Consider the following 13,223-nt stretch of genomic DNA (forward strand, 5'->3'; position numbering starts at 1 on the left):
CTGAGATGGGTGAGACTATCTGACCCCCAGTGGGTGTCAGTGTTTTACAGCAGGTGACAGCTCAGAGACAGTGCTTCCACTGTATGGGAATAAATCCAGGGCACAGTGTACACATTTCACAGATTTTTATTGAGATTCAGGAAGCATCTGTGGGTGTGGTCACTGTCCCAGTTTACCCAGGCCTTCTGCTGCATGGGTGACAGCATTTGTGACTGTGTGGGTCACAGTCTCCGTAACTTCCTTTACCACTTTGTCCCCTGTCTCCTGGGCCTTCTTGAAGGCTTCGGCAATGGCTGTCAGCAAGAAAGAGGAATGTCTGGGTGAGCAAAGTGAACATTGGAGCCACTTGCTGGGCTGTGTCCCCTGCAGTGGCCTGTGGGATGTGGCTGTCTTCCTGGGCCATACCCTGGGGGAGCCCAGAGGGGTGGAGGGTAACAGAGCTCCTGAGGAATGTGTGCAGATTTTATTTAATTTCCCCAAACAGCTTGCATTTCTGACTTTAACTGTGAGTGAGCCTGAGCGCCTGCTCACAGGGTGGCTGCCTGTTCACACGCCTTTCCCTGTGAACTACTGCTGTATCTCCTGCCCAGCTCTCCTGAGTTATCATTTCCACTACAAACATTTCCCCTCAGCTTGTGGTTTTTTGGTTTTGTTTTGGCTTAGAGTATATATTTTTTATTATGGAAAATTTGAAGTATTATTGTCAGATTTATCTAACATTTCCTCGATGGTTGTTGGGTTTTCTGTCATAGTTTAAAAAAAAAAAAAAAAAAAAAAAAAAAAAAAAAAGACCTTCCCCACTCTGAGATTATGCTAAAATCTCCTATGCACTTCTCTAACAATTTAATAATTTCATGTATTTATATTTAAGTCCTTGATTCACTTGGAATTTATTTTGTTGTAAGGAATGAGGTACACTTATATTTTTTACATAGTTGTACTCACAGTACACATACACATACAAACATTTATGTAAATATGCATTTGTATAAGTGTATAATTTTGTCTTGAATGCTTTGTCCCAGCGAGTGTGGCATAGTCTCAACGCTCCACAGAGGCCTGTCGGGCTGGGGCCTGCCTTAGCAAGGTTGGCTCTGTGGCCTCAGAAGGTGTGATAATTGCATGCCATCCGAAAGGGTGCAGCATCTGGGTCAGGGTTAGTCAGAGAGCAGGCTGCTCCCAGCCCCTCGCTTCCCGCCTCCCCTCCTTCCCAGCCCCCACCATACCTTTCTCTCCAGCCTCCTTCGCGTGCTCCACTACCTCCTTCACCACACCCTCCACAGCATGAACTGAAAAGGTGAGACAAGCCCAGAGTGAGAGCCCGCTGGGCAGCTCTCCCTGCAGGGCTCAGGCAGCGCTGGGTGCCCTGAATGCAGCTCTGGGTGCTGCCCAGCCGGCTGGCTCAAGGAAAGGACCCTCAGCTTGCTTCGTGAGGAGGATGTTGTGGGGAGGGTCTGGCTGCTGGGAGAGAGGCTGAGTTAGGCAAACAGGAGCACAGAGCTCTCCAAGCCCCTCAGCCTGGTGCAGCCTGGAATGCCAGCGAGCAGGCCCTCCTGCCAGCTAGGATTGGTGCCAAGGCTGAGCCTGTTTCCCAGGTCACCACACCTCACAGGTGTGCTGCATGCTGCCTCCAGCCAGATGGAGACACAGGGATGCCAAATCCAGAGCCTCTTCCAGCAAAACCCATTCCCCAAAGCTGTCCTCCAGCAGCAGGGGGCTGCCTGCCACCTCGGAGTTGGTTTGAGTGTGAGTGCCAGCCTGCTAGGACCCAAGGAATGGGAGCCCGGGGCCCTGGCCCTGATCCTAAACGCCCTCCACTGCCTGGCTCCTCAACTATGAATGGGAATCCTGGGAACGCAGCGGAGGAGGAAAGAGGCCGCGCAACACAGGCAGAGTTAACCGATGAAGTGCGGACATATGTGCCATTTGGAAAGAGAAGAGCGAACTTAAATGTCAGCTGGGGGCCTGGATCCCCCGGCAGGGCTGCGGCCTGCATTGCGGGACAGCGTATTCCAGTTAGGCTGCGGGGACGGCAAGGCTCCCGGTTTCCAGAAGGAGTGTCCAAGCACCAGCTGCTCCCCTGGTGTGAACACCACACTCTGGTTCCAACAGACCAGGCCCTAGATCTCTGGGCAAGGCTGGGCTGCCCTCCATCCCACCCTACCCCTACCCCGGGCTTCCTCTGAGATGGAGGGGACCCTCCTGGCTCTACCCCAAACAGCCCTCCTCAGCTCCTGCTCCCTCTCCCCACCCATCCTTACGGGCCTGATTGGCCAGGGCTCCTCATGGGGTCAAGGCCTGCCCCAAACTGCGGGGGTCAGCTTCTAACAGGCCCAGGCAAGTGGGTCCCCAGCCCCCAGCCGAGCCCAGGTCCTTACCGGCCTCCTCCGTGGCCTTCTCCGTGCGGTGGGCCAAGCCCTCGGCAGCAAGCTTCCCCAGGCCTCCCAGCATGGCGCAGACCGTGACAACTGTGAAGGCCGAGGAGGATGCCCGGTGACTTTATAGCCGCCTCTGGGGCTGCCCTCCTGGCCAGGTCAGGGTGACTCAGCCAGACAGGCCGGGTGGGGCACCTAATGCCCTGGCTGTGACCCTGCCCTCTGGGACCCTGCACCCTGCCTTCTGGGACCATGTGAGGGTCAGGACGGAGCAGGACCAAGCCAGACAAGGTCAGCGGGGCGCGCTCCTCCGGCAGAGGCCCAGAGCCTGGAGGAAGAGAGGCAGCAGCTCCCCCAGCCCCCCTCCGGCTCCCCCAGCCCCCCTCCGGCCCCCCTCCGGCTCCCCCAGCCCCCCTCCGGCTCCCCCAGCCCCCCTCCGACCCCCTCCGGCTCCCCCAGCCCCCCTCCGACCCCCTCCGGCTCCCCCAGCCCCCCTCCGGCCCCCCTCCAGCTCCCCCAGCCCCCCTCCGACCCCCTCCGGCTCCCCCAGCCCCCCTCCGGCTCCCCCAGCCCACTCGGGCAGCCACAGGCCACAGCTCAGCCCGCTGCTCAGGGTCTCGGGGGCCTGCCAGGGTCGGGATGACATGGGTCTGGGGACCTGCGTGACCCCTTAGCCAAGAACACCGCGGAGTGGAGGCCGCTGCCTCCCCACTCCCAGAGCTCCGCTCCTCGCGTGGCGCTGCCCCCTCCATGCGGGGGGCGGGGGGGGGGGGGAGAGTAAGGCCCTCCGGGTGCCTTCCAGCGGAGGAGGCACATCAAGGCATCAGCTGCCTCCCCCCACCTGCCTCCCCATCCTCCCCATCCCACCCTCACCCCCCACCCCCTCACCGAGCAGCCAGCAGCTGCGGGGAGCAGCCCTGCACCTCGGGCCTGGTCTCTCGGAAAGGCCCTGTGAGGGCAGCAGTGCCCCCAGGAGGCCCCAGAGCAGTAAATGGGGCTGCACACCCCCTCGAGGGGCTTCGGGCCCTGGCAATTTCCCCAGGAAGCCGCTCCACCAGTCCCTGTGAGTCAGCCACAGGCTTAGGGGCCAGGCTGCCTGCCCAGTTACTCAGGACGGGAGAGATGCCCCAAGCCCGTGCCACCGGCTCCTTCTCTTAGTCAATAGCCCAACCCAAGCCTCAGTTTCCTCAACCGTAAAATGGGGCCAGCATGCCTTCCTGCCGTGTCACCAATAGTTGAGGTGATATGTGAAGCTCCTGGTAAACTCCTGTCCTCCGCCTCCCTGGCTGTGCCAGGGAGGGGCTGCTTGGCAGGGAGCCTGACTCAGCAGCGCCCGGTGGTGGGTGTGAGGCTGCCTGCCAGCCGGGGGCTGGGTCTTCACCGGGGCAGGAGTCATGGAGGGAAGGCCCTTCAGTGCAGGCCTGGGTTGGATTCTGAGGCTGCATCCCCCGTGGTGTTCCCTCGTCCTCGGAGCTGCCCTGGCCCAGGCCTTCCCAGCCCAGGTCCCCAGTGCTGCCCTCCCCCCTTCCTGGTGGTCCTGGGTGGACCCCAGGCTGTGGCCAGCCTGGCAGCAGGGGGACTGTGAGTGGCAGGGCCTCGGCCACAGGTGCCGCTTCCCTTAGCAGGAGAGGCTGGTCTTAAACCGCCAGGAGACGTCGTCTTTTTCTTCTTCTCCTCCTCCTCCTCCTCGTTCTTCTTCTTTTTTTTTATTTTATTATTTTTTAAAATATATATTTTATTGATTTTGTACAGAGAGGAAGGGAGAGAGATAGAGAGTCAGAAACATCGATGAGAGAGAGTCATCGATCAGCTGCCTCTTGCACACCCCCTACTGGGGATATGCCCACAGCCAAGGTACATGCCCTTGACCGGAATCGAACCCGGGACCTTTCAGTCCCCAAGCCGACGCTCTATCCATTGAGCCAAACCGGTCCTGGCTCGTTCTTCTTCTTTAATAAATTTTTATTGTTCATATTATTACAAATGTTCTTCATTTTTTCCCCTCCATTGCTCTCCTCCACCAAGTTCCCACCCCACCCTCTGTCCTTTCCCCACCCCCCATTGTCCTCATCCATAGGTGCACAGTTTTTGTTCAGTCTCTTCCCACACCCCCCCCCCACTCACCTTTTCACCGAGAATCATCAGTCCACTCCCATTCCATACCTCTGATTCTATTATATTCAACAGTTAATATTGTATATCAAATTTTTTAATTCCCTTGGTTTTTATCAACGAAACTTGTTGATAGTTATGTATTTGTTGTTCATAATTTTTATCTTTATTTTCTTCCTTTTACTAACGAACCCCCTTCAGCAATTCATATACTTCTGGTTTGGTGGTGATGAACTCCTTTAGCTTTTTTTTTTATTTCTGAAGCTCTTTAACTGGCCTTCGATTCTGAGTGATAGCTTTGCTGGGTAGAGTAATTTTGGCTGTAGGTTCTTGCTATTCTTCACCTTGAATATTTCTTGCCATTCCCTTCTGGCCTGCATGGTTTCTGTTGAGAAATCAGCTGACAATCGGATAGGTGCTCCTTTATAAGTAACTACCTGCTTTTCTCTTGCTGCTTTTAATATTCTCTCTTTGTCTTTTGCTCTTGGAATTTTAATTATGATGTGTCTTGGTGTGGTCCTCTTTGGATTCCTTTTGTTTGGGGTTCTGTGCACTTCCTGGACTTGTAAGTCTATTTCTTTCACAAGGTGGGGGAAGTTTTTCTGTCATTATTTCATCCAGTATGTTTTCGGTATCTTGCTCTCTCTCTTCTTCTGGGATCCCCATAATTCTGATGATGGTTCGCTTGAAGTTGTCCCAGAGGTTTCTTACATCATCTTCAACTTTCTGTATTCTCTTGTCTTCTTGCTTCTGTGGAAGAGTGTCTTCTGGCTCTTTATGTTCCAAATCTTTGACTTGATTCTTGCGATCTTCCATTCTGTTTTTAGGACTCCGTATAATATTTTTTTATTTCAGACAATGTATTCTTTACTTCTAGTTGATCCCTTTTCATATCCTCATAGGTCTCATTTATTTTATTGGCCTTTTCTAGGAAATTCTTGGAAAACCTTATAACTCTATATCCAATCGCTTCTTGTCCTCCATTTTTTTCATTTTTGATTTGTTTCCTTGTCTCGGCATTTTCGCTGCTTCCCTGAGTTAGTAGGGTGGCTTTGTGTGCTAAAGTGTCCTATATGGTTTAGTGGGTCAACCTCCCAGTTACCTGAGGTGGACACTCTTGGTGCACCCCTTTGTGGACTGTGTGTACAGCCTTTCTGTAGTTAAGTCTTGATTGTTGTTGTTATCACTGGGAGGAACTGACCTCCAGGCCAATTGGCTGTGAGGATCAGTTGTGTCTATGCCGGGAGACAGCCTTATTTGACTAGACTTGGAAAATTGCAAAAGCCTCTGTGCTCAGCTTGAATGGGGTGGAGTTTCAGGGTGGAGCCTACAGTCTTTGCTTCCTGTCAGCCCCACCCTATGAGGTTCCTGAGTCTCAGTGTTCCTCAGTATCCTTTGGTACTTGCTGAAGCACCTATGAGAGAAAGGTGCCCTCAAGTTTTGCCCGCTACCAGACAGTCTCTCCCCCAATAAGCCAGGAACTGGGGTTCAGTGCAGTTGGGAGTGGGGTTGGAAGTGGGGTTCAGTGCAGTCCGGAGCTTTTGTCTCCTTCCCACTAGGGCGATCCAGTGGCACAGTCCACAGACCGTCCTCTGCGTGCATTCACACCTCCAGAGCTCTGCCTTTCTCCGCTTGCCTGAGTTTCTGCCTTACATCCCAGATTCCCTCCGTATGAATCTGGGTCCCCAGGGTCTGGCCTAGATCTGGGGTTCAGTGCTGTCAGATCTGGGGCTCAGCACAGTCCAGAGCTTTTGTCTCCTTCCCGCTAGGGAACGGCAGCCAGGCACTCAGCCGCCCCCTCTTCTCCAGCTCCATCTTCTCCCCACGTGTGCACCATGTCTCCGTACCTTAGGCTTTTACAGCTCCTCTGATTTTTTTCTCTTTCCTTCTCATTGTAGAATTTCCATTCAGTCAACTTTCCTGTAGTTCTGGATAATGTCCATTTTGTATTTTAGTTGTATTTTTCAAATTGTTGTGCGAGGCTGCAGTTAGACGTTTACTTATGCCGCCATCTTGGTTTCTCGGGGGGGGGGGGGGGGAGACGTCTTCTTAAGAAAAAGAACATAACACTGCTACTCTCACAAGCTTCACAAATATACAGGCTGGGGCAAAAGTAGGGTTCCGGCTATTCACATGGAAAAGAATACAACAACAAATAATAACACAAGAATAGACCCTCGTGCTCACAACTGTAACCCGACTTTTGCCCCCGTGTACGATGGCCCTGTGGACTAGGGGGCCGGGGGCCAGGGCCCTGGGGAACAAGCAGGCCTGATGACTCTGTTCTCTCCCAGTTACAGCCAAGTACCAGAATGTTCTGCGCAGGGCATCCGGGCAATGCCGCCTTGGGTCGGGGACTCCTCGGTCATGACTGGTGGGAATTGGGCCAAGACCCAGAGGGACGTTCCCTGGGCCCATCAGAGCCCCTTTCCTCTTTGCTCTGAGGTTGTCTGGGTCCCCACCCTGCAGGCTCCTCTTTGTGACCTTTCCCTCCAGGCCCCACCCTGAGATGCCCTCAACAGTCCCTCTCCTCAGGAGCTCCCCGGCTCCTCACAGGCCCCTGTCAGGACCCAGCCACTCAGCAGACCTGAGCCCATGCCAGCCAGAGCCCGCCCACCACAGCCCGCAGCTGCTGACCCACCACGTCCTCTCCCGAGTCTTACCGCACCTCCTGGTTCCATCACACCATGGCCCTAGATCTCCGGGCAAGGCTGGGTCCAAAAATTCCCAATGCCACCAGGGGAAAGCAAGAATCCTCGAGAGGCAAGCTACTCAGGGCCAGACCGAGTCCAGGTCTCAGTGCGTTAGCCCAGGTGCAAGCCCACTGGCCTCAGCTCCAGCTGAGACCACCGACCTGTTCTGGGAGCCCAGCCCGTGGTTCCCTGAGGGTGGACTTTCCAACTGGAGAGCAGGGAGCAGGCCTGGACCCTCCTGACCAGGACTGGATTCCTGGCAACTCCCACAGGAATAACATTACCTCCCAGACACCTAAAATTAACACCAAGTAAAACTGAATGTAAAGCAATTGAAAAAGAAAATTAAAAAGAAGCATTACCTGCCTAGAGGAGGCTGAGGATGGCTCAGGAGGGAACCGCCCTACCTGGAATGGGTCTGGCCTGCTGGGCCCTGTGGAGGAACCCTGGAACACAGTCCTGAGTCAGAAGGTCAAGTTCAGCCCTGGGGCAGGAGAACCAGGCATTGGCAGGAGCTAACTAATTCTCCGTGTGGAATTTGCTCAGCAACCCTTTGGCAAAAGACCAGTTGCCTGCATCCAGTCACGGAGGGCCAATTTTTCAAATAGCAGTTACCAAGTCGGGGGCATTGTTTGTTTTCAGTACTTAAACACTTAGGGCCGTCTTATGTCCAAAGCATGACCATTTCTTGTGTGATCGAACTGGAGATGTCATGGATGTCCTGGTTCATGGTTGTCTGTCCTGCCTACGCTTCTCCGGCGTCTGCTTCATGGATCTGAGCCCAGAGTATATTGCGAGCCCACATCTCCTGCACACACCGACCCTCCCAGTCACCGGGGAGCCAAGCCCCGCCCGGGAGACTTGGTATGTCAGTCACCAAAGAAGGACTTGCCCAGCATGTCAGTCCCCACACGTCAGTCAGGCTCCTGGTGAGAATCAGAGGGCACCTCGGAGAGGGACTGCTCACACGGGTGTGGACAGACTTAAGGGAAGGGATGTGGGAGGGCGAGGTGGGGGGCGTTACTCCCTGGACCTGGGGCAGGGGAGGGGCTGCACAGACCCTGCGGAGAGCTGTGCATTGGAGGGTCACAGGACAGAACTACAGCCACCGGCAGAGAGCACGGCTACCGCCACACCCTGTCCAGCAAGGAGGGAGCAGGGTGTGCATCCCTCCTCCGCTCTCCAGCCTCCTACTGCTGTTTCCCCCGTTCGCTGAGCCAGCGAGGAGCCTGGGTAATTCAGTTCAAGAGGGAAGGCTCCCGGGGCTCAACCACTGAGCCACACTGCCGGGCCATCAGTGGGTCTTGTGAGCAATGATTATTTCTGTGGTATTTGCCTAGTGGTGATTCACTATTTCCCATTTCTTCTACATTAATTAGAATTCTGCAGTAAAAGTTGCCCCTTCTCCACATTTAACCCATTAGTTACTCATATCAGTTTGGATTCATTAATAGAATATTTTATTCTATAGGTTAAAACACAATACTATCATTATTTATTTTGTGGCTCAAATCAGTGCAGCTTGAGCCATTAGAAACCCCTTCAGTTTGGCTCCGGTGTTCTTTCAATAACCTCTCCCCCCCAATTTTTGCTGTATGTCTATCTATCAATCTATCTAATCTGCTTTAGCATTGCCTTACTTTCTGGCACTACAGGATGTCCCAGGCTAATCCTGTCTTTTCCCCACTCCAGCCCCACAGTCAACTACTTCTCCTTGGCGCTCTGGTTCCTTGTACTAGAGAATGCTATTAGAGATCAGGATTTGGGTGACAGGGACGCTCATTGATTCCATTGCTCCTCAGAACTTCCAGCAGATAGACCTGGGAAATTATATATATACTTTATGCTAACCCACTCATATATATAGTGTCTATCAGTATTTATAACTAAAAACCATGAGCATGTATTGATACCTCATATTCCAGCCCAACAACACTGGGTTCATTTTAAGTTCCCCATTCTTTATTTGTAATTTCTTTCTCCAATAATTATAATCTACATTATATCTATTTATGCATTTAATTCTAGTATATACAGGAGTACCCCACCTTATTCACAGTTTAGATTTCTATGGTTTCAGTTACCCATGGTCCTAAATATTAAATGGAAAATTCCAGAAAAAAAAACAGTTCATAAGTTTTAAATTGTATGCTATTTGCCCTAACTGGTTTGGCTCAGTGGATAAAGTGTCAGCCTGCGGCCTGAAGGGCTCCAGGTTCGATTCTGGTCAAGGGCATGTACCTTGGTTGCGAGCACATCCCCAGTAGGAAGTGTGCAGGAGGCAGCTGATCTATGTTTCTTTCTTATCAATGTTTCTATCTCTCTCTCTCTTCCTCTCTGTAAAAAAAAAAAAAAAAAAAAAAAAAAAAAAAAAAAAAAATCAATAAAATATATTTTAAAAATTGTATGCTGTTCTGCGTAGCATGATGAAATGTGGCACCCACCATGCATATCCATGAAGAGCACCGGTCCTGGCAATTAGAATGTGCCGAAGAGAAGCCATAGAGCCTCTCTAAGCGAAAAGGTGTGTGTGTGTAGGAAGGAGTTCAATGCTCCCTGTGGTTTCAGGCACCCAGGGGGCGGGCTCTTGGAGCATACCCTTCATGGATAAGGGGTGTATAAATATTGGTTCAGAGCTGCTGACACACAGTCCTGTGAGAAACTCATTTCCTGTCTAAATTACAGGTTTATGTAGTTATTTCTGCCTCTAGCCTTAGAGGATCCAGTCAATACAGTCATACACCACATATGACATTCCAGCAAATGACCGGCCACGTATGATGATGGTCCCCACGACGGCAATGGGGCCTGTTGCCTAGTGACCTCACAGCCTCCTAATGTCACAAGGCAATCACCCACGTGTTTGGGTTGATGCGTGTAAACAAGCCTACCAGCCGCCAGGCCCAAAGAGCTCAGCACTTTACAAAAAGAAAGGGCAGAGGCAGCAGCACCTGCTTTGCTGGCTTAGGGCAAACAGACAAACCATGTCTAGAGGGGACTCCGAGTCAAGTGGGGCTTGAAGACTATAAGCAGCCTAAAGCAAAAGACAATAATAATAATAATAATAATAATAATAATAATAATAATAAATTTTTTAAAAAGTACAGCGCATTCAAGCTTGTGGGTGCACAGCACCTGAAAATGGTAAGGAATGGCTGACGGTTCCTGTTCTCCGAGGCTGTCCTTTCCATCCCCATTTCAAGGCGCTCTGCCGGTGAGCCAGCTGGCGCCACCGCCGGGCGGCCTCTGGTGCTGATTGAATCTCTGATGTCGGTGCAGCTTGCGCCCGGCCGCGCCCTCCTCCCCCCTCCCTGGCCGCGCCCTCCTCCTCCCCCCCCGCCCCCCGCCCGGGGCCGCGCCCCCCCCCGGGCCGCGCCCTCCTTTCCCCCCCCCCGGGCCGCGCCCTCCTTCCCCCCCCCCGGGGCCGCGCCCTCCCCCCTTCCCCCCCCCCCGGGGCCGCGCCCTCCTTCCCCCCCCCCCGGGGCCGCGCCCTCCCCCCCCCTCCCCGGGCCGCGCCATCGTGTCCCCCCCCCCCCGGGGCCGCGCCCTCCTTCCCCCCCCCCCCCGGGGCCGCGCCCTCCACCCCCCCCCCCCGGGGCCGTGCCCTCCTTCCCTCCCCCCCCCGGGGCCGCGCCCTCGTGCCCCCCCTCCCCCCCCGGGGCCGCGCCTCCCCCCCTTCCCCCCCCCCGGGGCCGCGCCCTCCCCTCTTCCCCCCCTCCCCCCGGCGGTGAAGGCCTGCGGACCCTTCCTCTCCGGCTCCCGCCATTGGCGGCCGGACGGACCTCTTCCCCGGAGGCTAGGCCCCCCTCGGTGTGGCCCTTCTTCGCTAAGGAGAGTTGGGGTCTTGCGTTCGGTCTCGGACCCCGCTCTGCTCCACCCGGGGGCTTGCAGTCGGGCTTCATTCAGGGAGGAGGGAGGGAAGCGGTACGGAGGATCCTCAGGGCAGAGCTGCACGGGAGGCGGACTCCCTCCTCCCTCCCCGCCCCCGCCCCCTCCCCCCGCCCGCCGCAGCCTCTGCTCCGCCCCCCCCCTCTGTCCGCCGGGGGCGGGGGGGGGGCACAGGAGGGCCCCCGGAGGGGCTCCCCCGGGATCTGCCCGCCGGGGGGGCACAGGAGAGCCCCCGGAGGGGCCCCCCCGGGATCTGCCCGCCGGGGGGGCACAGGAGAGCCCCCGGAGGGGCTCCCCGGGTCTCTGCCCGCCGGGGGGCACAGGAGAGCCCCCTGAGGGGCTCCCCCCGCTCTGTCCGCCGGGGGCGGGGGGGGGCACAGGAGGGCCCCCGGAGGGGCTCCCCCCGCTCTGTCCGCCGGGGGGGGGCACAGGAGGGCCCCCGGAGGGGCTCCCCCCGCTCTGTCCGCCGGGGGGGGCACAGGAGGGCCCCCGGAGGGGCTCCCCCCGCTCTGCCCGCCCGGGGGGCACAGGAGGGCCCTCGGAGGGGCTCCCCCGAGATCTGCCCGCCGGGGGGGGGGCACAGGAGAGCCCCCGGAGGGGCTCCCCCCGCTCTGCCCGCCGGGGGGGGCACAGGGGAGCCCCCGGAGGGGCTCCCCCGCTCTGCCCGCCGGGGGGGGGCACAGGAGGGCCCCCGGAGGGGCTCCCCCCGCTCTGCCCGCCGGGGGGGGGCACAGGAGGGCCCCCGGAGGGGCTCCCCCGCTCTGCCCGCCCGGGGGGTCACAGGAGAGCCCCCGGAGGGGCTCCCCCGCTCTGCCCGCCGGGGGGGGGGCACAGGAGGGCCCCCGGAGGGGCTCCCCCCGCTCTGTCCGCCGGGGGGGGCACAGGAGGGCCCCCGGAGGGCCCCCGCGGTGAAAACACGCTGTTCTGAGTGTGGACACCGCGGGGCGCGGAGGAGCCACCAGGCTCCCCGGAGCCGGCGGGAAGCGCGAGGCCGGGCGGAGCCGCGTCTCCTCGGCGCCGCCGGGTCCCAGCGGCGGCCCGGCCGGGGGGAGGCGGCGGGAGGGAGCGGAGGGCCCAGGCCGGCTGGATCCCGGCACCGCCCCGATGGAGGAGGGAGGAGGGTGCGGCCGCGGTGAGAAAAGCGGCGCGAAGAAGAGACGGAGCCACAACCGGACCGAGTCCCGCGGAGCCCACGGAGGAGCGAGCGGCACTCCCTGCCGCCCCGCGGCCCACCGCGCACTGTCCGCACTCAGCGCGCAGTGCGGGCCCACCCCCAGGGAGCCGCGGGGGAGGAGCCGGCGGGGGGAGGGGCAGATGGGCCAAGAATAACCTTTGAGCCCCAGTCGGTTCGGCTCAGTGGATAGAGCCTCGACTTGCGGACTGAAGGGTCCCGGGTTCCATTCCGGTGGGGGTACAGGCCCGGGTGCGTGCAGGAGACAGCAGATCAGTTTCTCAGCATTGATGTTTCTCTCTCCCTCTCCCTTCCTCTCTGAAATCAATAAAAATATATTTTAAAAAAGAATAATCTTTGATTACACTCTGGAAATAGGATGAATTCAAATTCTAAGCAAGGTTACAGGCAGAACTTTCTTTTTCACTAAAGAGCCAGCCCTGTGTGCACTTAGCGGTTATCTCGATGCTGGCCTCGAAAACAATACAATTCCATCCAATTAAAAGAAAAAAAATGCACCTGGCATGGTATTGAAATTGTGGGCATATCTGGTCTCTGGCCTACAAGGTCAGACAGCTAAGTTTATCTTCATCATTCTTCAAACGAGCTAAAGCAAACTAGAAAGCAACATTTTATCTAGGAAGAACAGCAGAAAATTCCAAACAACAGTTTGTTACAGAATGGGGGTTTTGCTTCTCAGAACCTTTAAAAATAACTACCTGCCCCTAAAGCGGCCCAGTCGTTTGGAGTCCGCTCTTGCAGCTGCCCTTGCCAGATATTTCAATAAAATTCTTGCCTACTTTTTTTAATAAATCATCAGCCTCCGATGGTCTTATTTTGAACCCAGGGTACGACCCCACAACAACTCTCCCATTGGTTTTGCTGTGTCCATACGAACAAATTAAGTATAAAAAGGGGACTTCTGATTAAGGCAAGTAACACAAGTACTAATGGGCACCAGGAGGCGCTCTCCCAAGCCTACCT

At 56.2% G+C, this 13,223-nt stretch overlaps 1 protein-coding gene across 1 annotated transcript; it reads right to left on the bottom strand.

Moving 5' to 3' along the window:
• Nucleotides 1-110: 110 nt before the first annotated feature.
• FAM25A (family with sequence similarity 25 member A) lies at nt 111-2,513 on the bottom strand. Its single transcript, XM_036461236.2, has 3 exons — nt 2,379-2,513; nt 1,227-1,289; nt 111-293 (listed from the first exon to the last, which is right to left on the bottom strand). The coding sequence occupies exons 1-3, from the start codon at nt 2,449-2,451 to the stop codon at nt 160-162; spliced, it is 270 nt and encodes an 89-aa protein (XP_036317129.1). The 5' UTR covers nt 2,452-2,513; the 3' UTR covers nt 111-159.
• Nucleotides 2,514-13,223: the final 10,710 nt, after the last annotated feature.

The sequence above is a fragment of the Pipistrellus kuhlii genome, unplaced genomic scaffold (genome assembly GCF_014108245.1).
Source record: "Pipistrellus kuhlii isolate mPipKuh1 unplaced genomic scaffold, mPipKuh1.p scaffold_m20_p_35, whole genome shotgun sequence".
In the NCBI taxonomy this organism is placed as follows: domain Eukaryota; kingdom Metazoa; phylum Chordata; class Mammalia; order Chiroptera; family Vespertilionidae; genus Pipistrellus; species Pipistrellus kuhlii.